This window comes from Urocitellus parryii, chromosome 6, assembly GCF_045843805.1.
Source record: "Urocitellus parryii isolate mUroPar1 chromosome 6, mUroPar1.hap1, whole genome shotgun sequence".
NCBI classification, from domain to species: domain Eukaryota; kingdom Metazoa; phylum Chordata; class Mammalia; order Rodentia; family Sciuridae; genus Urocitellus; species Urocitellus parryii.
The window spans coordinates 175,603,943-175,629,422 of NC_135536.1; the positions used below are offsets into that span (position 1 = coordinate 175,603,943).

General features: G+C 40.0%; 1 protein-coding gene across 4 annotated transcripts in view; it reads right to left on the reverse strand.

Moving 5' to 3' along the window:
* Window positions 1-2,896: 2,896 nt before the first annotated feature.
* Window positions 2,897-25,480, reverse strand: part of Cdk5rap1 (CDK5RAP1 mitochondrial tRNA methylthiotransferase) — a 31,539-nt gene continuing 8,955 nt past the window's right edge. For all 4 annotated transcript variants that reach the window (XM_026383264.2, XM_026383260.1, XM_026383261.1 and 1 more), the window contains 9 exons: window positions 24,404-24,614; window positions 22,915-23,035; window positions 18,574-18,804; window positions 16,705-16,802; window positions 15,385-15,440; window positions 14,205-14,335; window positions 11,358-11,507; window positions 7,941-8,081; window positions 2,897-3,169 (listed from right to left, as the gene is read on the reverse strand). In XM_026383264.2, the coding sequence (XP_026239049.1) occupies window positions 3,089-3,169; window positions 7,941-8,081; window positions 11,358-11,507; window positions 14,205-14,335; window positions 15,385-15,440; window positions 16,705-16,802; window positions 18,574-18,804; window positions 22,915-23,035; window positions 24,404-24,614 (1,220 nt within the window). In that variant the 3' untranslated portion in view covers window positions 2,897-3,088. The remainder of the gene's footprint in view (window positions 3,170-7,940; window positions 8,082-11,357; window positions 11,508-14,204; window positions 14,336-15,384; window positions 15,441-16,704; window positions 16,803-18,573; window positions 18,805-22,914; window positions 23,036-24,403; window positions 24,615-25,480) is intronic.

Consider the following 25,480-nt stretch of genomic DNA (forward strand, 5'->3'; position numbering starts at 1 on the left):
GGAAAAAAAAAAAAGCCAGAGGTCACATTTTGTATGATTCAATTATATGGAATGTTCAGAACAGGCAATCCTGTATGTATATATATGTTTGCCAGGGGATGTGGGGAAGGAGAATGAGGAATTAGAAGCTGGGGATATAGCTCAGTTGGTAGAGTGCTTGGCTTGCATGCACAAGGCCCTGGGTTCGATCCCCAGCACTAAAAAAAAAAAAAAAAGAAAGAAAGAAAGAAGGAATGGCTGCTAACAGATACAGGATTTCTTTTTGGAGTGAGGAAAATGTTCTGGAATGAAACAGTAATGATGGTCACAACCCCTTGTGAACATACTAAAAAAGAAATACTGATTTAAACACTTCAAAATAGTGAAATTAATAGTATGTGAATTATTTCTCAATAAAAAGAAAGAAGCCAGGTGTGGTGGTGCATACCTGTAATCCCAGTGACTTAGGAGGCTGAGGCAGGAGGATTGCAAATTCAAAGTCAGCCTCAGCAATTTAGCAAGGCCATAGGCAACTAGAGAGACCTGCCTCAAAATAAAAAAGTCTAAAAAGGGGCTGGGGGCTGGGGGCTGGGGGCTGGGGGCTGGGGGCTGGAAGCTGGGCATGGTAACACACGCCTATAATCACAGCAGCTCTCAAGGATGAGGCAGGAGGACTGCGAGTTCAAAGCCAGCCTAAACAAAAGCCAGGCACTAAGCAACTCAATGAGACTCTGTCTCTAGATAAAATACAAAATAGGGCTGGGGGTGTGGCTCAGTGGCTATGCACCCCTGGGTTCAATCCCCAGTACCTAATTAATTAATTAAATAAAATAAAAAGAGAGAAAAGAGGTTGGGGATGTAGATTGGGGACAGCACTTGCCTACCATGCATGAGGCCCTGGATCCAATCTCCAGCACCAAAAAAACAAAAATGAGAGAAAGGAAGGGGGTGAGGGAGAGAGCGAGAGGAGACAGCTAAGCATATAGACAATGTAGATTTCAAAGTAAAAAATATTACCAGGGAAAAAGAAGGTGATATCATAATGATAAAGGTGTCAATTAATCAAAGGAAGATAGAAATCCTAAATGTCTATTTACCTAGTAACAGAATTTCAAAGTATACGAAGCAAAATGTGACAGCAACCACAAGGAAAAATTAGACAAATGTACAATTATTTTCTGAAAATTTCAATAGCCCTCTCTCAACAGAACAATTTGGCATATAAGAAAGGATATTAAACTTGAACAACCTGAACTGACTGGCAATTACAGAACTTTTCTTTTATTAAAGCATTATAACCACACATTATAGTTGGGTTATCCCAACAAAATCAAACATGCATGGAATTTGATTTCAGTTCATAGAAATTTTTTTTTCTTTTCATACCGAGGATTGAATTCAGGGGCTGAGCCACATCCCCAGCCCTATTTTGTATTTTATTTAGAGACAGGGGCTCACTGAGATTTAAGCACCTCGTCATTGCTGAGGCTGGCTTTGAACTTGCCATCCTCCTACCTCAGCCTCCCGAACCGCTAGGATTTCAGGTGTGCGCCATGGTGCCCTGCAGTTTATAGAACTCTTTACCAGCAACATATATTCTCAACTCAAATGTACACTAAACACCAAGATATCATATTCTGAGCCACTAAACAAGTTCCAATAAATGCAAATGATTAAAGTCATAGAAAGTTTGTTCTTTTATCATGGTAGATTTAAACTAGAAATCATTAACATACAGGTCTCAAGAAAACCCCCAAATATTTGGAAATTTAAAAACCTAATTTTAAATAGTATTTATGGTTTGGATTATCCATCACATGTATGCTTTTGCTTTTGTTCCCATCAAGTCCTTGCTATCTTGTTGGGGCTGGTCTGGAAACAATGGACTCATCTCCTACTTCAGCCTCTCCAGCTGGGACGACAGGCACATCATCACACCCAGCTCCCATATGTATGTTTTAAAATTTTAAATGAGTAAAATGTTAAAACTTGTTTTAAATGCTTTTTAAATGAAGAACTGAGTAAAGAGCCATAACAAATGTTTTTGGCAGCACATGGAACCTGATAGCAGAAACCAACCTTCCTCAGTAGGAACCAGCCCTGAAGAAGAGGCTCCCCAGGGCCGTCACGCAAGTCAACAGAGAGGGTCTAAAGGAGATCATGGCCAGACTCACGTGGTACCTCAGCACACTCTAATATGCAGTGTGCTTCAGAAGCAAAGTCTTCAAGATCACTTCCATTTGGTAAGAGCTTACATTATTCTGTAGGAATTTTTTTCCCCCTTTTGGCAATGGCGATCAAACCCAGGACCTCAAATGTGCTAGAAAATGCTCAACCCCTGGACTGTACCCCCAAACCAACCTTATCTAAATTCCTAAGATAAGAATTGTATTATTACGCTCAGGTCACATGTGAGAAAAACTAGGTTCAGACTCTTAAACAATGATGTAGCGACTTGAACTAGAGATCTTTCTGACTGCACACATTCCATGATACCATACCTTGGGTTTTCTCACGATGAACAAAGTAACACAGGAGTTGAATGGACTGAGAACCACTGCTCAGAGCCTGTTTCCAAAACTCCAAGTGTTCTCAGACCTGAAAGAATGAACTGACAGGTTAAAGAGTCCGTGATGGAAATTCTCAAGCAAAATACATAAAATGAGGGGATGAGCAGCTGAGTCAATGGCATCAAATAATATTTTCAGAAGGTTCTGGAGAGGTTTTTTTTCCCCCTAAGCAAATGGTTCTCCCCACCATCCCCCACTTTGGCTCTCCCTGCTAGGGTCCTCCCAGGGAAAGAAACAGAGTTTGTCAGTGCCACTTTCTCAGCAGAAACTGGGCTGAGAAATACAGAGACTTCAGGGAAAAACACAGAGACAATAACTGAGGCAAATATGAAGTAAAAGTATGTCCATTCGTTTCAGGTAAATTTAATGACTATCAAGGGTTCATGCAGCACAAGGAGATGAGGCTTCCATTAGACACAGTCACTTCACCACTCGCTCCTGTCTCTGAAGCTTCATTACCACTTTCATTAGTGACCAGTCATGTTGCCCTTCCTGTAGAGAAGGATGGCCCAACTCAATGCTGAGCCCATTCCCTCAGGTCAGCAATGTGCCAAGGAGTCCTTCAGAGTGGTCCTACAGAGGACATGTCCTTTAAGTGTCTGAGAGCTGGCAGAGGTGATCTGAAAGAAAACCAGTGGGAAGATGGCAAGATAACCAGGACTGCACCACAGGCACTTAATGCTCTCCTCCTCCGGAGGCCACCAAAAGGAATCTGATGGCAGCGACAGGATGGCAGAGACTGCACGGTTCCTGCGTGCCTGAAACCTGGGAGGAAGTGCTCGCTGATGGAATGGCAGCACATGATCTCAAACACAGGCCCATCCCCCATGGTCACGTCCTCCTTGACTTTTGGGAGACAGCTCCTCCCCAGCTCCAACCATGAGGGTCACAGGAGCTGCCCATGAGGACTGCCCTTCTAGTCACAGGGTGAGATGCGCTCCTGTCTGAGCTAGTTAAATCCTTCCATAGGATATTTATTGACAAATTTGGTAAGAAAGTTTCTCTTTTTCCTCTGAGAACTGAAAGGCTGTAACCTGCAACATTACCAACGGTCACATTTCTGACCAGAACAGGTTGGTACATTAGTAAGTATTCATGGAGCACTTATTCTGTACTAGGAATTTCCCTAGACGTTGCAGACACAGAAGTAGTAAAACAGTATTTCCCTGCCCTCAACGGAGCTTTCAGGATAAAATAGGTAGTAAGTATGTAAACAAAGATGATTTCAAATATTGGAAAATGCTTCAAAGATATAACAGGTTAAGAAGGAAAGAAAGTAAGGCAAGGGAAAGCTGCTTCAAAAAGACAATGTCCAGGGAAGGCCTGAGAAGGTGACTTTTTATTTTTATTTTTAATTGTAGTTGGACACAATATCTTTATTTATTCATTTTTATGCAGTGCTAAGGATGGAACCCAGCACCTCACACATGCTAGGCGAACATTCTACCACTGAGCCCCAGTCCCAGCCTGAGAAGGTGACATTTGAGAGAGAACTGGAAAATTAAAAGATCCGAGCCCAAGCATGGACAGCATGTGCAAAGTCCCTGAGAACAAAACCAGGCTGAGGGCCAACAAAGGAGACCACAAAGCTGAAAGACAGAATAAAAAGCAGATATGAAATTGGAAGGTAGCTGGGCTCCCTCCCAAAAGGCCTTGGCCACCCTGCATGTCACGCTGGCTGCAATGAGGAGCCACTGGAGGCTAACGCTGAGGAGAGTGATCTCACTTAGATGGATAACACTGACTGCTGTGGGGTAAACAGGCTAGAGAAGGGCAAGAGTGGAAGCAGGGAAGAAGCTTCTAGAATTCTCAAGCACTGCTGGCAGGAGTATAAAATGACACAATCACTTTGGCTATTTCTATCATACATACCCTATGACCCAGCAATTCCAACTCAGATATCCAACAGAGGCAAATATACATGTGCACCAAAACACATGTACAGGAACATTCAGAGCAATATTATGTGAAATTGCTCCAAACTGGAAACAACCAAACGGCCACCAATGGTACAATACCCATATAAATTGTGGTGATGAAAAAATATAATCACGGTTGATTCACAGAACGCAATTTGAGGGACAGAAGGGAGACACCAAAAACTATATACTGTGTGATTCGTTTTGATGACAATCAAACCCAGCCAAAACTAAACTATGATATGGAAATCAGGAAAGCAGTTAATTTTAAAATGTAGAGAAGGGGAGTGACTGGGAGGAACATGAAAGAGGATTCTGGGGTTCTGAAAATACTTCTTTTTAATCTGGGTGACACTTACATGGGTAGTGCCACTATAATTCATCATATAATTTCACTTATAATGTGGGCAACTGTCTACACTTGTGGTGTATTTCAGTATGATTCATTTTTAAAATATGCAAGCAAAAGATCAGGGAAGCTGCTTGGAGAGAGAATGAAGTGGCCGGGTCCCAGGCGTACTCCGGAGGTGAGGCCGACGCAAACTGGCTGCAAAGGGGAATGCAGGAGAGCACCTGCTGGGGGCTTGAGCAGCTGAGTGGTGCCACTCTCTGAAATGGGGAAGGCTTGAAAAGTGGGAGAGAGTAATTCCATTTTAGCCACATTAAGATGCAAGAGATGGAGGAGATAAATGCCAATCTCTTGAGAATGGGAAGGGCTGGACGTAAGGCCCAAGGGGCAGCACAGACAGCAGAGGATGCAGACACCACCTACGGTCCCAGGAAGGTAGACAAGTGACAGGCTGTAGAAAACAGACAATGACGTTTTGTCTAATTGTACATATTTTCTCTAAAATATGAGGCAAAGACATCAGCAAAACACAAAGGATTGCACAGGAGAGTGAAGTTTTAAAAAAGAGAGTGGGGAAATCAATTTACAAGGAAAACATAGTGGGATCAGGATTTCAGGGCCATGCTGAGGTTCATTTGATTTTTATGGTCATGAATTTGAAAAAGTGCAGTCAATTCATGCACCAAAGACTACTACCTACACCCCAACATCTCTTCTCTTCCTCCTTAGTAACTGAATTCTCAATCCTTTGCTGGGCACATGGTCATTCAGAATGAAGATCCAACTTCTCAGTTTTTTTGCAGCCGGGTGTGATATGTTACTATGGCAGAAGTGATACAGGGAACTTCTACAAAGTATCCTGAAAGGAGGAGAGCATGCCCTTCTCTTCCTTCCCAGTTACTGCTGAATATGAACAGGGTGGCTAGAGCCTTCTGAATGAGGGGACCTTGGGAGTGAAGGCACAGGCAGAACAAAAAACAGAATTCTGGGCCCTGGACCCTGGAGCCCTGCTCATACAGCTATCACAATCACCAGTCCTCGACACTCCATATCCAGATTCTCAGGAGGAAGAGAATTCCTACCTTAGTTAAGCCACTGAATTTGGAGCTCTCTGTGGCCACCATGTACCCTAATCTACCATCAAACTGTGTGTTTCTTCCCCATCAGTGTTGCATTAGATGCAGATGCAGAGTAAACACATAACCAGTTCCACCAAGGCTGAGAGCAGGCAAATGCATGAAATTTATGAGAGTGTTCTAGGAAGCCCAGAGTGGGCAGAACATGCCAACAGCAGAAAAGAGGAACAAAGAACCAACCCTTTTCTACAGCTCCTTCTTCATTTCAATCATCCCTCTAAATCATACTTGTGGGATTTATGTCACTTGGAACAAAATATTTAGGGGTAGAGGTACAGCTCAGTGATAGAGCTCTTCTTACATAGCATGTGTGAGGCCCTAGGTTCAATCCCCAGTACTTAAAAAAAAAGAAAGAAAAGAAAAAGTTGAGTTCAATTTCACGTTCTTGCCAAATTAAACTCTTCCATTTTGAAAAAAATACTAATGCTACAACCAGCCACCAACCTAATCCCTTTTTGTCAAGTGACCCATAATTACAACAGAAAAAAATGTGGTTTGGGGCTGGGGTTGTGGCTCAGCGGTGGAGCACTCGCCTAGCACATGTGGAGCCCTGGGTTCAATCCTCAGCACCAAATAAAAATAAATAAATAAAATAAAGGTATTCTGACCAACTACAACTAAAAAATAAATCTTTAAAAAAAATGTGGTTTGGCAAAGCAACTAAAAGTCAAAGAAGCAAACCCTCAAAAAACGACAAGAAAATTAGACACAGAAAAAAAATTTTTCTATATCAGGGATTAAACCCAGGGATAGTTAACCACTGAGCCATATCCCTAGCCCTTTTTAATTTTTTTAATTTGAGACGGGGTCTCACTAAGTTGCTTAGGGCCTCACTAAATTGCTGAGGCTGGCTTTGAATTTGCAATCTCCAGTATCAGCCTCTGGAGTCACTGGGATTACAGGCATGTGCCACCACTCCTAGCAATTGTCAGAAATTTTAAAAGGAAAAAAAAAAGGAGAAGCCTGTGAGGGATACTTCCATATCAATCGCATTGCTAACTAGTGGGAATCACTGCCCTTAAGAAATTCCTAGGTAACATTTAAGAAAGATAATCTCTAGTCAGAGCAAGGACAAAAGACAGGAAGAAAATCCCCAACCAGCATGCTGATCCTGTTCTCAGTTTTTGTCAAATGGACAAAACTAGGGGGGACAGAGTTCCCATAGAAACAGAAAAGTTTTGAATAGCAGTAAAATTTCTAGGCCAACCCACAGAAATTGCATGCCAGGGAAACACGCCTCCCTCAGATGCAAGCCACGGGCTGCATCTCCCCCATCAGTCAAGACAGATAACAAGAGCAAGAACACAAAGCAGAATAGAAGCTGAGGCACTATGGTGTAGGGAAGAGACAAGACACTGAGCAGTACCAGCAGAAACCGAACCACCTCACTCCTTTTCTCCCTCAGTGTTAGAAAAGCATCTTTGTTCCTGCCCAGCTCATCCTGCCAAATTCTGGCTATGAGGTAAAGCAGATGTGAGAACCAAAAAGAAACTAGCAGACCTGCAACAGTGAGAGAAGAGTAAGAGGATGGAGGGAGGAAAGGAGAAATATCCCCAGTGAAAGGAGGAAAGAGGAAGGAGGAAGTCCCTCCATCATACAGCTCCGTCTGCTAGTGCAGGGAAGGGACGCAGGAAATGGGAACACCTATGAGTCAAGGATGCCTGGATATCTGAGAATTCCAAAGGCATGCCAGCCTCTGGCAGAGGGTACTCTCCACTCACTTAAAATCACCTGCACTTCCTGGCCTCTCTTGCAGCAGAAAATTGCATGCTACTATATACCCAAGAGCTCATCAGGAGAAAAGATCAGAAAAACAAGAAGGCATTCATTATAAGTAGTCAAAAATTTAATCCAAGGTACCCTTTCATTGTACTGGTTGAGAAGAGATTTTTATTTTATTAAAGAATTTCTCTAGGAAAAAAATTTATTCCACCGAAGTATCCAAACTAATATTCATTTCAAGCCAAAAGTCCAAAGAATACCTTACCTTCACTAACACATAGTCCCCAGGCTGTGCTCTGACCCTGAGCCCAGGGTTAGCAGTGTCCTCCATCTCTGCATCAGGAAAGATCACCTTAAGATTTCCATCATTCCGGCCACACAGGTCAGTGGCAGAGCGTTTGCTGGGCTACAGAAAGAAAAGGTTATGAATCTGTGACAATTCTCAATTCTAGGAGGGCAGAAACTGTGCCTTCTCTGTCTCAAGCCTTCAAGACCACAGAAAGCTCAGTATTCAAGGTACTAACCCAGGATGGTACACGGCACAAAGAAGAAACTATAATGTTTTGTTTGTTTGTTTGTTTTGGCAATACTGGGATTGAACCCAGGGGCACTCTACACTGAGCTACATCCCCAGACCTTTTTATTTTTATTTTGAGACAGAGTCTCACTAAGTTGCTCAGGCTGGCCTCAAACTTGTGATCCTCAGGGCTGGGGTTGGAGCTCAGTGGTTGAGCACTTGCCTCACATGTGTGAGGCACTGGGTTCAATGCTTAGCACCACATAAAAAAATAAATAAATAAAAATATTGTTTCATCTACAACCAAAAAAATATATTTTTTTTAAATTTTTAGATGCTGATGAACCTTTATTTTGTTCATTTATTTGTATGTGGTGCTGAGAATCAAACCCAGTGCCTCACACATGCTAGGCAAGCACTCTGCCACTGAGCCACAACCCCAGGCCCCAAATAAATATTTTAAGGAAAAAAAAAAATTGTGATCCTTCTGCCTCAGTTTCTGAAGTAGCTGGGACGGGCCTGCCACCATACTCCATTGATAACTGCACTTTAATGAATCGTTCAATCAATGAGTCTAGGCAGAAGTGCTTTCTGAAGAAATGAACTTCTAACAAGCCTAAAGCCCAGGTATTTATAGGTTATGCACTTGGCAAATCAACATTCATGTTACACAGTCTCATAGTAATCAGAGTGTTCTGGGATTGTTTGGCCTGGATTACCTGCCCCTATTGAACAGGCAGATTCAAAATGACAGTCTCCTACACAACATGAGGCTAAAGGATAAGTGAACCACCGTGATGGGATTAACTTCTTGAAAATGCCGAAGTCTTTCTCTTCCACCCATTTTAAGTGACAGAAATTGCCAGGCACAATGGTAAATACCTGTAATCCCAGCAGCTCAGGAGGCTGAGGCAGGAGGATTGCTAGTTCCAAGCCAGCCTTAGCCACTTAGTGAGGCCCTAAGTAACTGAACGAGACCCTGCCTCTAAATAAAATATTAAAAAGGCCTGGGATGGGGCTGGGGCTGTAGCTCAATGGTAGAGCGCCTGCTTTGCATGCATGAGGCCCTCTGGGTTCGATCCTCAGAACCACATAAAAATAAATAAATGAAGATAAAGATATTGTGTCCATCTACAACTAAAAAAAAAATATTAAAAAAAAAAAAGGGCCTGGGAGTTGGGGATATATCTCAGTTGATAGAGTGCTTGCCTAACATGTCCAAGGCCCTGGGTTCAATTCCCAGTATGGAAAGAAAAAAAAATAGAGAAAGAAAGGGATCAGGTTCAAACATCCTGAGAAAGCTAAAAAATTGGTAGCAAACTAGAAAGAAGGGAGGTCAGTAGGAAAAAAAAAAAAAAAAAAAAAAAACTCTAGAAATATTCATGGAATTCCCATGAGTCTCTGCTGAAAACTCAAGTACAGAGTCAAACTCCACGAAATTAGCCAAAGAGAGCAACCTGGAAACTGTCAGCTGAACCATTCCCAGAGCTGAAACAGGACTGAAAATCACTTGATTTGCCAACAAATAGTCTTCACTGGTTCCTTGGAACATTCAGTAGCCAACTCCTGAAAGGGTGAGTCTGTTTTTTGAGACAGGGTCTGTGTTGCCCAGGCTACGCTCAAACCCTCCAGCCCCAGCCTCCTGGGTAGCTGGAACTACAGGTGTGCACCACCACACCCAACTAAGGCTATAACTTAGTCGTAATGCTGAATTATCCCCAAAACAAAAAAGTGCTTCTAACACGATTAAAAACAGCTTTGAGAGCTGGCGGTGTAGCTCAGTGGTAGAGCATTTGCCTACCATGCATAAGGCATGGGTTTCATTCCCTGCACTGCAAAAAAAGAAAGAAAAGAAAACCACACGGGCTGGGCTGGAGCTCAGTGGATGAGCACTTGCCTAGCATGTGTGAGGCACTGGTTCCATCCTCAGCACCAAATAAAAAATAAATTAATAAACAAAGATATTGTGTATCCCTCTACAACTAAAAAATGTCAAAAAAAAAAAAAAAAAAGGAACAGAAAAACTAGGCCTTGAAAGGATCTAACTGAACTGCAAACAAGTTAACTGCCTGGCTGAATAAAATCCAGACACTTAAACTGAATATCATTTAATCATTAGCACCAAAGCAAACAAAATTCTTAAAGGCAGTGAATGAAAAATGTCTTCCCTTACAAGGGGAAAATCCTGCAATTTCCCATCAGAAACAATGGAGGCTAGAAGGAAGTAGCACAGTTTTCAAGAGCTAAAAGAAAAGCACTACCAACCCAGAACCCAGCATCCAGCAAAAACACCCTTCAGTAGTGAGACAGAAGTGAAGGCCCTCGAAGGTGAAAGAAACCAAGAGAATTTGGCTAAAGGGAGGTTCTCTAAATGTTTTTTTCTCAAAAGACAGTGATAAGTTCCTCCAATAAATAGAGAAGGAACAACAAAAGAGGGAACTTTGTTACATCAAGAAGGAAGAAAAAACATGATGACATGTTTGTAAACAAGAAAATCCCAAAGAATCTACCAAGAGGGGGAAAAAAAGTCCTGCTAGAACCACTGAATTCAGGAAGGTTAATAGACTATAAGATAAACATAAAAAATTCAATTTCTATACAATAGCAATGAACAGATACCAAAACTGAAAACACAATACCATTTACAATAGCTCCAAAAAGATTTTAAATGAGCCTCTCTCCATTATGGAGGGATGTGCCTTGATTTGTCAGCTCTGACAGACTCTTTCATGTATAAAATATATATATATATATATATATATATATATATATACACACACACACACACACATACATACATACATATAATTTAAATGAAATACATGTAGATGTTATAAAACATGTACAGGGCTTATATTCTGAAAATTACAAAAAAACTTTAACTAAAAACATCAAAAAAGATATAAATAAAGGAGAAATATACTGCGTTCTAAAAAATAATATGTTAGGCATGGTGGTAAATGCCTGAAATTCCAGGAGGCTGAGGCAGAAAATCAACAAGTTCAAGGTTAGCATGGGAAATTTAGCAAGACCCTGTCTCAAAATAAAAAGGTACTGAGTGTGGCTCAGTGGCAGACTGCTTGCCTAGCATGTGGTAAGCCCTGGCTTCAATCCCTAGTACCATAAAAATAAAAATAAAATATATACTTATACATATGGCCTTACCCCTTCTACCAGTACCAGCTGGGTACTGCCCACACAGGTCCCATTGGCTTTTGAAGCTTCTTCTCGGAAAACAGTGATAAGTTCCTCCAAACGCCTTAATTTTACTTCTTCTGGGACATCATCCTTCAGCCTATGATAAGCCCGTGTCTTCTACAAAAAAGAGAAGATGGAGGTAAGTAAAGACATAGAATCTATTTGTAAGGTATGGAGAAAATATGTTCAATCTACCTGCAAGTTACAGACACATGACAGAAACACATGTAAGGAACTGAGAGATTTCTCTGGATCTGGGAACATTCCAAGAGAAAAAGGTTCTCTCTGAAGTGGAATTGCATTTTTGCAAGGGTCAAATTCTAAATTTAGCATATAAAAAATCATAGACATGGGGCTGGGATATAGCTCAGTTGGTAGAGTGCTTGCCTCCCATGCACAAGACCATGGGTTCAATCCCTAGCACCACCAAATAAATAAATAAATAAAGATTCTTGGGTTAAGTTTAAAAAAAAAAAAACAGACTCAAAATTACTCTTGATGTTTATCACAAAGGGTTATACTAAATAATTCATGTATTAGGTTACTCATCAGCACTGTTTATAAAGACAAAAGGTACAAAGCAGCCTCATTGCTTATAGATAGGCAACTAGTAAAACAAATTATAATTTATCTACCCAATGAAGTATTATACAGCTGTATAAGAATAATAGCTCAATATGTACTAAATAAACAGGTCTTCAAAATGTTATTAAATGAAATATATACAGATTAACATGTAGATCTTTGATGTAGAATAAACACATATAAATGTGTTTATAAATACATGAAATACACTGGAAGGTTATAGAAGAAATTACTAAGAGCGATTGCCTCCAAGGAAAGAACTGAAAAACTAGGCAACCTGAGAAGAAGAAAGAACTACTTCTCACTTTATGTCATTTTAACCTTTGGAATTTTACACCATAAGCATGTATTACCTAGTCAACAAAATGAATTATACTTGAAAAGTCTTTATTTTTTTTTTTTAAAGAGAGTGAGAGAGAGAGGGGGACAGAGAGAGAGAGGATTTTAACATTTATTTTATTTTTTCTTAGTTCTCGGCAGACACAACATCTTCGTTTGTATGTGGTGCTGAGGATCGAACCCGGGCTGCACGCACGCTAGGCGAGCGCGCTACCGCTTGAGCCACATCCCCAGCCCCTTGAAAAGTCTTTAAACATCCAAAACCAAAGTTGTGCAAATGTTCAAATATATTTCTTAATGTACTTAAAAAATCATGTTCAAAACAGCTGGAGAAACAACGAGTTAGACAAAACTATGGAATAAAAGAAAAATCTATACTCTATCATGTGAACATTCAAACCAATCTCCCTTTGAAAGAATAAGAAAATCCAAAGAGAAAAACAGAGCCTAAAATACTTGGGTCTTATTCCATTCTGTCTTGTTAGCAATAACTTACCCTTATCATGCACTTACTGTGCTCAGAATACTACTTAAGTAATATGTGTTCTTACTGACTACTCAAAAACAACCCTATTAAGTTGGAACTAATGTTATCCTCATTTCACCAATGAGAAAACCAAGAACCTTGCCCAATGTCACATAGTTACTAAGTGGCAAAGGCACAATTTGAGTACCTGTCCTCATCTACTAGGTTATTTGATTCAAGTCTTCTATAATCCTAACACTAACTAGGAATCGGGGCCCCAAATGAACACTCATATTCAATGCCCACAGACATCCTATAACAACTTGTGCCAGGTATGGTGGTTCACACCTATAATATCAGGCAGGAGGATCAAGAGTTCAAGGCCAGCCTCAGCGATTTAGCAAGGCCCTTCCATCTTACTGTGACCTTGTCTCTAAATAAAATATAAAAAGGCTAAACAGCTGGCGATGTGGCTCTGTGGTTATGCTCCCCTGGGTTCAATCCCTGATAACCAAAAAAGAAAAAAAAGGAGTGGCTGTGGCTCAGTGGCAGAGCGCTCACCTAGCATGCGTGAGGCTCTGGCTTCGATTCTTAGCAACACATAAAAATAAAAAAACAAATAAAATAAAGGCATTCTGTCCATCTACAACTACCAAAAAAAAAAAAAAAAAGAAGAATTTGTGATGTCCATGGAAAAGAAGCAAAACAGAATCTAAAAGCTCCTCTGAAGCTTTGTCTCTTTGAAGTAATTCTGCAAAAGACATGAAAATACACTGGCCCACTTACACTGCCTACAGAACATTAGGCAGTGGGATTTAAAACAAATTAATGAGCTTGAGGTTCCTTTGTCAGTCAGCTTTCCTGAGCTCCAGGCATGCTGGTTTAAGGTGACTGGGGGATGATGAGTGACCCATGCAAATCAATTCCCACCACCAAGAAAATGGCAGACCAGAATTATCTTTCTTGGAATTATTCTTCCTTTCCTTTCTAATCTGCTTTATTTTCCTGGGAATTTATGTTACAGGGGAAACCCCAAGAAAAATAGCAATTAAAAATAGTTAAGGGTGGCTGGTAAGATGACAAGAGGGTTCTGTAAAATAAACATTCATAGACCAGAAAAGAAGTTTATGTTGAGAAATCTTTTAGATTTCTTATCAGAATAAGTCTCTTTCCTTCCAAATTAAAATGTTAAACAACCTAAATATCATTTAAAATATTTAATAAACAGGAACATTGGCACAGTAATCTTTTTTCATCTCAAATTGCTGAATTGTGTCAAAGAGTAGACAAGAGGTAACTTGAAAAATAAAAAAGAAGAGTAAGATCCTGTGGTTTTGCAAGGACTGCCTTCCTGCCCCTCTTCTCGGCCCAGGTGTCTATAAACAGCCCCAAGCTGGTCAGCTCTTCCCCATCCTAGGGCTCACCTGTCTCATGCTGTAGGCAAAGAGGAAACCCATGTTGTACTGAACTTCCCGAAGCAAAGACACTGTCTGCAGGTGGTCTTCCTCTGTCTCCCCGCAAAAGCCAGCAATGAAATCGCTGCTGAGGCTCACACCTGTGATACACAACAATGGAAAAAGGGCAAGAGGATGATGCTGCTTACCTTCAAGAGGAGCCTTTGACATTATGGATTAGAGAGAGAGGAGGGTAAGTGTAAGGCGTTCTGGGATACTCAGGCCACACCAAAGTAAAACAGAAACACCATCAGAGCAAGGAGGATGGACCTGCTTCTCCACCATGATCAATGCCAGAGCTACCTTCTCAGCCTGCATCTCCCGGCACTAGAAAAGGTAGTTTAAGTTCAAATGACAGGAAACACACTAGGAGTATACATTTTCAAATTGGTCCTGCTTTTATGAGTGAAAATTTTGAAGCACCTCATACAAAAATATTCTTCTATTTTTTTTAAATAAACATATGATAATTGTACCTATTTATGGGTCAAAACATATCCTTTTAAATTTAGTTTAACACATGTTAATTTTAAACAGTAGCAACAGTGCAGTGTGAGCAGTGGCACACACCTGGAATCCCAATGACTTGGGAAGCTGAGGCAGGAGGATTGCAAGTTAAAGGCCAGCCTCAGCAACTTATCAAGGCCCTAAGCAACTTTGTGAGACCCTATGTCAAAATAAAAAATTTAAAAAATTTTAAAAAAAGACCTGGAGATATAGCTCAGTGGTAGAGAATCCCTAGTTCATTCAACAGTATTAAAAAAAAAAAGAAAAAGAAAGAAGGGTAAAGATCTTTTCCACATATTCGGAAACAAACACAAAGACTACAGAAATCTCTCTCAGGCCTAAGAATGTAGCTCAGTGGTAGAGTGCACGCCTAGCATGCATAAGACCTTGGGTTCGATCCCAACATCACTAAGGAAAAATAATCTCTTTAGCCTTGAGACCACAAGCTGATTCTAGACCTCTGAATATTGCTAGAAGGACCAAGAAATCAAAAAATAGAAAGATGCACAAAAAGAGGGAAGGGGGTAAAATGAAGAGGAGCAAGAAAAGTATAACATGGCGTCACAGGGATTGGTGTGGCCTATATCTGACTAAGATGGCTATGAACTACAACAGACTAATATGCTCAGTTTTTTAAACATACCTGGGATAGATTCTCTGATATGGTGAACTAACTCCACATAAGCTTCTCTTGAATATCTGTAATAAAGAACAAAAAGAAAGACCTAGATGAACCAATCTTTTTGTTTTCCATAGCTGAGGACTAAATCCAGGGCCTTGCACTCTAGGCAAATGCTCTACCACTGAGCTACACCCCCAGCCCACCAATCTTTTTTAAATTAATGTTATAAAAAGATAACAGTAGGGCTGAGCTGTAACTCAGTGGTAGAGCACTTGCCTTGCACATATGAGGCACTAGGTTCGACCCTCAGTGACGAAAAAAAAAAAAAAAGAAAAGGAAGAAAGATAGGTAGGTAGATATTGTGTCCATCTACAACTAAAAAAAATTTTTAAAGATAATACTATAAATCACTTCTCATTCACAAAGCATGGCACAGTAGTAGTAGGTTAAAGAGCCCTTTTGATCAAACGTGATTTAATTTAGACTATGAATTTTTATTTTAAATAGGCTTTTTACTTAACAAATCAAGACACACTAAATATTTAAGAGGATTTCTAAAGCTCTCTGCCACTATGGAAATCAAGGCAAGGTACTGGCTCTATGCAATTAGCCTTGGGTTCCATTCACCCCGCAATCTTATCTCCGTGATACTTATTATTCCCAAAGTAAGTGAACAGAGCTACATTTAAATTTCAAGACCTAAAAGACTTCATTATTCTCAAAAGTTAAAGGACCAAAGCCTCAAAGTCAATCAGATGTGGCAGTGCACACCTATAATTCCAGGTACCCAAGAGGCTGCAGGAGAAGGATCATTAGTTTGAGGTCAGCCTGGACAACTTATTAGCAAGACCCTATCTTAAAATTAACCAGTTTGGGATGTAGAGCACTTGCCTAGGATTACAAGCCCTGGGTTCAATCCCCAGTACTGAAAAAACAAAACGATCACTCAGTATATCATATGGTAGGTGCTCAATAAAAAATATGCTAGGGCTGGGGTTGTGGCTCAGTGGTAGAGCACTTGCCTAGCAAGTGTGAGGCACTGGGTTCGATCCTCAGCACCACATATAAAAATAAATAAATAAAGGTCCATCAAAAACTAATAAAATTTTTTTTAAAAATGCTAAACAAATGAAATGAATGATTAAATTCTTATTCTGCTTATAAAGAACATCAAGTCCCAATGTCCACAGGCACTACTCACACAATGATTTTATGAGTACCTACTATGTGCCATAAACCATGCTAGATTCCTAACACCACCTAGTGATAGGTGTTAATATTGTTTGGTCATTAAAGAAAAGTGGAAAGGTACAGGATGTCCCCTGCCCAAGTAAGTCTGACCCCCTCCGCATGGCATCCAGCACACGACTGCTTCCACTCTGGGCAGGCAGGTGGATCTGCTTACAGATGTTGCCTCTTTCGTGAATCAGCTGCAGAACCTGATTAAACAGAACACACTGTGAGCCCCCAAATCCCACCACAGCACCTTGCAGAAAATAATACCACTTTGTTTCTCCTCCAGGGTTTGTTTTCAAGTAATTAAAAGGTTGATTAAATTAAACCCAAATTACCCAAACTCCTAACTTTTACTCAAGCCATCTTCTCTCTCCCCCAGATATTTCGAAGAGTGGGAAGAAGAAAGCAAGGAGAGATGAGATTCAAGCCAGGGAGTTTATCAGGTAGGACTGATACAAGGGTCAGCAGCCAGGAAGGAATAAATAGCAATTTTTTCCATCTACCTCACAAACTAATTAACCACCTCAAGAAACACCACAAGACTGTTTCTCCCTCTGGAGATGGCCTGCACAAAACGCATATTCCTTACTTTACCCACAACAGCCTGCCCCATTTCCGCCCCTCCCCCATTTTCCCTTAAATTTGTATTTATTTTCCTAAATAAACCTAAATCTATATCTTTGAGGCATAGTCATCAACTATTGAATTAAAACTAGAAGAAAATATCTGAAAAACATGTTGACCAGGGATCTGTATCAAAAAATACATGGGCTGGGGATGTGGCTCAAGCGGTAGCGCGCTCGCCTGGCATGCGTGCAGCCCCAGTTCGATGCTCAGCACCACATACAAACAAAGATGTGTCCGCCGAAAACTAAAAAATATTAAAATTTTTTAAAAAATTCATGAAGCTGGGTGTGACAGCACAAATATGTAATTCCAGCAATGCAGGAGGCCAAGACAGGAGAATCACATGTTTGAGGCCAACCTCAGCAATTTAGTAAGACCTCATCTCAAAATAAAAAGGGGCTGGGATGTAGCTCAGGGACAAAGCTCCCCAGTTCAATCCCTAGTACTTGAAAAAAAAAAAAAATACATGAAGGCCAACACAGTGGCACACACCTATAATCAGGAAGCTGAGGAAAGGGGATCACAAGTTCAAAGTCAGCCTCTACAACTTAGAACCTATCTCAAAATGAATAAAAAGGGTGGGAATGTAGCTCAGAGGTAGAATGTTTGTCTAGCATATGCAAGGTCCTAGTTTCAATCTCTGGTACTAAAAAACAAACAACCACCACCAACAACAACACACATTAAGAACTTAAATAATTCAATAAGAAGACAATGCAGGAGGGAAAAGGCAGGAGTAGGGCCAAAAGACAGATGTTTCACCAAAACCAAAAACATCAGAAGAAAGGTTTTACATGTGGGCTACCTATTGCAATGCCTAGCACCCTGCTAAATCTGAAGTTTTTATCTTGTCACAACTCACTCAAAGTAAGAAGTAACTATTATCCCCACTTTATAGAGGAGGTTGAGGAGTTAAAATGTATCTTTACAATTCTACTGGTAAAGCAGTGGAAGAGCAGGGATTTGAACCCAGGTCTGTCTAAAGCAAAAGCCTGGGCTATCTGCCACCACATCACATTACCCACTTCCTATCTTCCCCATGCTAATGTTACCGCCGCCACCACCACTGCCATGCAGCTGCCCACCTTGTGATAAAACACTGCTCAGCCCTCACTATCCCACAGGGGGTCTTTACCTCCTCTTCAATATCAGTCCTATCTCCATCTCAACTTTATTGGATATTAAACTTTTCCAAAGAGGCATTAGATCCAGAGGGTGACATACTGATACACCACAAGGTCCCCCAAGCAGGACTCAAGGTCTCTGCTAACATCCCTAGTGAGTCCAGCCTTCTGGAATGCTTCAGGATATTGACATAATTTCCCACGACTGACTGATAACACTCACCTCATCAGGAAAATCCTTGGGGTGGGGAGAAGTGAAACGGATCCTCATTTCAGGATCTACTCTGGAAACCTGATCCAGAAGGTGAGAAAAACGAAGCCCCCCTTGTTTGGTTTTATAGTTGGTGGTGAAGCCTCGGCTGAGGTTGGTAGACACTGCACTGTTGAACTGGATCTCAGAATTGTCCCGAAAACTATTAACATTCTGACCAAGAAGAGTCACTTCTTTTAGCCCCTAAAAAAAGGAAAACTATGTTGGAAGGAAGTTAAAAATTTCTGAGTAGCTTTATGCCTTAATCAAAATTAGCTGTACCTATCAAGAGACAACTATAAATGTGTTCTATCTTTAACTCAATAATTTCATGCTTCAGAGTCTTATCTAAAGAACTGACCTGCAGAATAAAATTCTAAGGAACCCAGGTGTGATGGTGCACTCCTATAATCCCAGCTACTCAAGAGGCTGAGGCAGGAGGGTAGCAAGTCTGAAGCACGCCTGGGCAACTTAAAGACCCTGTCTCAAAGTTTAAAAAGAGGGGAGTAGCTCAGTAGTAGTGCATTGCCTAGCATGTGCTAAGGCCTGGGTTCAATCCCCCACCCCCAAAAAACTAAACAAACTTAAATAAAAATTAAACTTCAAAACATTATTTAGAATAGTAACAAAAGAAACCAGAAACAAACTCAACGTTCAAAAACAATTGCTAATTTATGACATATTTTGATAACTGAATGTCATATAACATGAGTCTATTAAGTATACTCACCAAAAATACATAATCTAAATCTCCAGGTTTTATACCTGACTACTAATAACCAAGTCAGGCCTGGTGACACCTGCCTGTAGTCCCTGCTATACAGGAGGCCAAAGCAAGACAAGAGGATTGCTTGAGCCCAACAGCTGGAGGTTAGCCTCAGCAACATAGTAAAATCTTATCTCAAAAACACACTTTTGAATATGGACTGCATATTAGATAATATCTTTTTTAACATATTATGATGGAATTATGGCTATGAAGAGGAAAATATTCTTAGAAGATACATACTGAAGATGTAGTGTTAAGCAGGCTAATGCCAAAATCTTAGTTTCAAAACGTTTCAGAAAAAAAAAATGGAAGGAAGTAGATGGATAAAACAAATTTGAACAATCACGTTTATTACACTAGTCTTCAATTTGTGTGTCAAAAATTTGTATGAAAAATGTCATAAAAAGGGGCTGGGGTTGTTGCTCAGTGGTAGAGTGCTTGCCTAGCATGTGGGAGGCACTGGATTCGATTCTCAACACCACATATAAACAAATAATGAATAAAGATCCATCAATAACTAATAAAAAAAATTTTTTTAAGTCATAAAAAAGGTAGCTACAGAAATATTTTTGTAACTTTGACATAATTTCAAACATAAACTGCAATTATAAAATAACTCTCAAATAACCTTTGCCCATATTCATCAACTAATGTTGTGTCCATTTATGTATCATTCCCATTCACAAACACACACACTTTAAGCCTTCTGAGAATATGCTGCAGACATCCTACTTTTACTCCTAAATACTTCTGAGTATAAAACTAAAAACAAGGATATTGTCCTATATAATCATAAGAGAATTGTCAAAATCAGATATATTCATACGATATTACTACCTAATTCAGGCACTCTACCAACTGAGCTATACTGCTAGCCCCCATATCTTTTAAATCAAACTTTTTCAATTGTCCAAATAACATCCTTTAGAATTTTTTTCCCTTCTGATCAGAAACTCAATCCAGAACAGTGCATTTAGCTGACATGATTCCAGTCTCCACAAAGACTATTTTTTAAAAAGTGTGACAAACTGATAATATAAAAAAAAGGATATACTAAATGCAACGAGGATCCTGGATTGGATCCTGGAAAGAAAAAAGACAATTAGTGGGAAAAATGGCAAAATCGAAATAAAGTCTGAAGTTTGTTAATATAATGTGCTAACATTAGTCTCTTAGTTTTGACTGAAGTACCAAATCTCTTTAAGTTGTTAACATTAGAGGAAATTCTCTATACTATCTTTGCAACTTCTGTGTAAATGTAAAGTTATTTTAAAATAAAAAGTTTATTGTAGGAAAAAAGTAGGTAAAGGGCTGGGATTGTGGCTCAGTGGCAGAGTGTTTGCCTCTTAAGTATGAGGCACTGGGTTCAATCCTCAGTATTACATGAAATAAATAAATAAATAAAAGGTATTGTGTCCATCTATAACTTTAATAAATAGATAGATAGATAAAATGCACACATATTAAAAAGACAAAAACTAATGGGTTTATCCCCAGCACCTAAAAACACACATACACACGTACACATATGCAGAAATATTTATGGGACAAATGGGGAAATATAAATTTGGATTGACCAAGATGAGACAGTAGTTAGCAATTTTTATTAGTCTTGCTAGAACTGATGATATTGAAATTATCCTAATTTTTAGAGATGCATAATTACTTACAAGTGAAATGCCCGGCTCCATTTTGAAATATTTTATCAATAACAAAAATATATATATATGAAACAAATGTGGCACAATGTAATCATTGTTAAATTTAGATGACTGGGGCTGGGGTTGTGGCTCAGTGGTAAAGCGATTGCCTAGCATGTGTGAGGCACTGGGTTTGATCCTCAGTACCACATATAAGTAAATAAATAAAGGTCAATCAACAACTAAAAAAAAAAAAAAAATAGATGACTGTAAGCTCAGAGAGAGGGATCCTTATACTAGTCTCTCTTTTCTGTGTATTTAAATTTTTTCCATTTTAAATACTTCTGAGTATAAAATTAAAAACAAGGATATTGTCCTATATAATCACAAGAGAATTGTCAAAATCAGATATATTCATACGATATTACTACCTAATTCAGGCACTCTACCAACTGAGCTATACTACCAGCCCCCATATCTTTTAAATCAAACTTAAAAAAATTAAAGAAGACATTTAAAAAGCTGCTTTAAACCAGCTGATGCACCTCAGGAGCTACTCAGGAATATGAGACAGAAGGATCTCAACTTTGAGGCCAGCCTAGGCACATACTTAAAAGGAAAGGGACATAGGCCTATAATCCCAGTGATTAGGAGGCTGAGGCAGGATGATCTCAATAGTCTCAGTACTTAGGAGACTGTCTCAAAATTTTAAAAGGGCTGGATATAGCTCAGAGGACTTCAATCAATCAATAAATAATCATTGTTTGAAAAAATAACAAACATTCTGTTAAATACACAATATTCTATTCTCTTTGCAACTGTAGTATAAAAATCTAAATGAGCTAGGTGTGGTGGTGCACACCTATAATCCCAGGGGTTCAGGAGGCTGAGGCAGGAAAAAGACAAGTTCAAAGCCAGCCTCAGCAACTTAGCAAGAAAGACCAAATCCAGGACAGGATTATCTGGGAATGGGCACAAGAGGGCAAAGACTCGAGAACAGAGCCAGAATGTGATCACGAGGCAAGTAACTGACTTAGAACTGGCAGAGGCTAACCTGCCTGCTCCCACAGGTCCCAAGTCAAACAAGGAAGGAAATAGGGAGAGCCCACCGGAAGAGAAGAACCATAGTGCCACTTACTGTCCTCTTTGCCTAGGCAAAGACCTGCTGAAAGGCTGAGGGACCAACTCCTCTAAAGAGGCAGGGAAGCAGATCTCTTTCCTCTGGCCTTAATCTGACTCACTCCCCTCATCTGTTCTCTGTCCCTGATCTAGGAAGCTGACTCAGTGATAAGATGAACTACAGAAGTGGGAGATTCCCCTAAAAAGGAAAGACTAATGTGTCATTCCCCCAAAACCTACTATATGCCAGGGAATTTAAAACTTTTCCTCAATCTTGGAGCTGGGGTTGTGACACAGTGGTAGAGTGCTTGCCTAGCATGCACGAGGCACTGGGTTCGATCCTCAGCACCACATAAATGTAAAATAAAGATATTGTGTCCACCTAAAACTAAAAAATAAATATTAAAAAAAAAATCAAAACTTTTCCTCAATCTTTTTTATGACTCTACAAGGAAGGTATTATCTTCTTTTCATAGATGGGGAAACTGTGTTTCAAAGAAGATGGTCAAATGACATACCTAGGTACCAGGCTAGAGAATAGTACAGAGAGAATTCACATTTGGTCACCTGATTTTAAATTCATGCTCTAGCCATTGCACTGTGCTACCTCCTAAGCAAAAAGCCTATAATTTGTGGGTGATGAACCAAAGATATACACCCAAGTATTTCTGGCCAGGTATGGTCCTACACTTGCACAACATACAGACAGCAGAGGCTATAAAATTAGAATAGGTTGTCCTCATCCTCCCAAGACACAATCATAGAAAGAGAGCCTGGAGCACTCACCTGCTCAGAAAGCTTCCTCACCTCCTCCAGAATGGAGGCCACAGGACGACTCCTTTCCCTACCACGTGTGAACGGAACAATGCAATAGCTGCACATGTTGTCACAGCCCCGCATTATTGACCTGGGGAAGAAAGTTACCAGATCTTAGTTAACAGAGCAGGGTGTCTTGGCATGACCCCAAGAGTTCCCATGGGATTACTTTTTGGCTCTGAATCCTCTAGCTTGCACAGTCACACTGGGACAATCTGAGATCTATAAAGAACTAAAGCAGACATTTTTTAGCTTTTAAAAACTAGTGTCTAGTCACACAACACAAACCAAACTGTAAATGGAAGACAGTGGTTAGCCTGAGGCAGCTCGGTGGTGAAGGGATTTGCTTACAGACTCACCACACATGAACTTCTGTCTTGACTTGTTTTGTCACAGTTCTGTGGAATGAACCCAGGTACGCTCTCCACTAAACTACAGTCCCAGTTCTTTTCATTTTTTATTTTAAAACAAGGTCTCAAAAAGTTGCCAAGGCTGACTTCAAACTCCTCCTGCCTCAGCCTTCCAACTGGCTAGGAATATAGGCGTGTACCATTACCAGCTTCTATTTTTATGGGCACACTATTTGAACTTTTTATATCTAGATCAAAAAAATATAAGTGTCATAAAGAGTGGTCAGTGTGTGTGCATGCGCAGAGAGAAGAGAGAGAAGACCCTGAATTTCTCACAGAATCCTGATCCAACTGCTAGATACCCAAATTAAATCACTCTCTTTAATTTGCATTCTCTGTATAAAATTTTTAATTTATGTTAAGGAATTACAGATATGAATCAAAAATGTTCACTGAAGAACTATTTAATAAATATTAGCTATTGTGTTTACTGAACATTTATTTCAACAACAGAATGAGATACCATTAAAATGAACAGAGGTTAGCAAACTTGTTCTGTAAAAAAAAGATGGTAAACAGGCCTTCCTCTGCGTCACAACTACACAACTCTTACTGCAGTGATGAAAGCAGCATAGGCAATATGTAAATAAATGGGCCTATTCCAATAAAATTTGCAAAAATTTATAAAACCTGTCATAGAAAATTTAATGCCACTTTAAGAAATATTCAGCGAGGGGAGGTAGTGCACACTTGCAATCTCAGCTATCTCAGAGGCTGAAGCAGAAAGACTGCAAGGTCAAGGCCAGTCTGGCAAACTAAGCAAAATAAAATTAAGAGGGCTAGGAATGTAGCTCAGTGGCTAAGCACGTGCATGCACAAGTCCCTGAACCACAAAAGAATAAGTAGTTTAGAGACTAGGGATGATGGGTGTGAAGTACTCTTACAATGTCATTTTTTGTGTTTTGTACCATTCCACATACATATATATGTGTGTGTATACATGTATATACATATATATATATACTTTTTTAACATAATGAAAGTTATGTGTTATTTTAAAAGTGAAAAGGAAAAGAGTCTCATCTCCCAAGTCCTGGGCAATAACTCACACGAAGGCAGAGGTGGCACTGGGGCTTGTCTGGACTGGCATGACATCAGCATAGGTCTCCTCCAAAGACAGCAGCACATTGGCAGCTTGTTGCCCTGACTCCGCGACAGCCAGCAGTCGGGGAAGGTCTCGATAGGCATCCGGACCAGCCAAGAGATCCACCATTTTCTCCCTGTTGAGGATCTCCTCCTTCAGTCTCTCAGCCATGCAGCCTGGCGGGGAAAAGAAACACGCATCTACCTGCAAACTCATCTGCTTTCATGCCTTCTTCTCAGTATCCATCATCCCTAGCTTTAATCACAGACCATAGCACAGAAAATTCTCAAAGAGTTTAGTTGCATCCTTCAAATTTGAATCGCAGCACTGGAACCTGCATCTTCCTACATAAGAAAACCAAGGAAATCTAGGTTGGCTCCCCAGTTTAGCTCTTGTGAATTGTGCTGCTATAAACATTGATGTGGCTGTGTCCCTGTAATATGCAGTTTTTTAAATCCTTTGGATATAGTCCGAGAAGAGGAATAGCTGGGTCAAATGGTGGTTCCATTCCCAGTTTTCCAAGGAATCTCCATACTGCTTTCCAAATTGGCTGCACCAATTTGCAGTCCCACCAGCAGTGTATGAGTGTACCGCATCCTCGCCAGCACTTGTTGTTTGTCTTCATAATAGCTGTCATTCTTACTGAAGTGAAGTGGTATCTTAGTTTTAATTTGCATTTCTCTGATTGCTAGAGATGATGAGAATTTTTTCGTATATTTGTTGATTGATTGTATTTCCTCTTCTGAGAAGTGTCTGTTCAGGTCCTTGACCCATATATTGATTGGATTATTTGTTTTTTGGGTGCTTGTCTTGTTGAGCTCTTTATATACCCTAGAGATTAGAGCTCTATCTGATGTGTGAGGAGTAAAATAACTGTGGAGCCAACCTAGATGCCTTCAGTGGATGAATGGATTAAAAAAATGTGGTATTTATACACAATGGAATATTACTCAGCAATAAAAAAGGATAAGATCATGGCATTTACAGGGAAATGGATGGCATTAGAGAAGATTATGCTAAGTGAAGTTAGCCAATCCCCAAA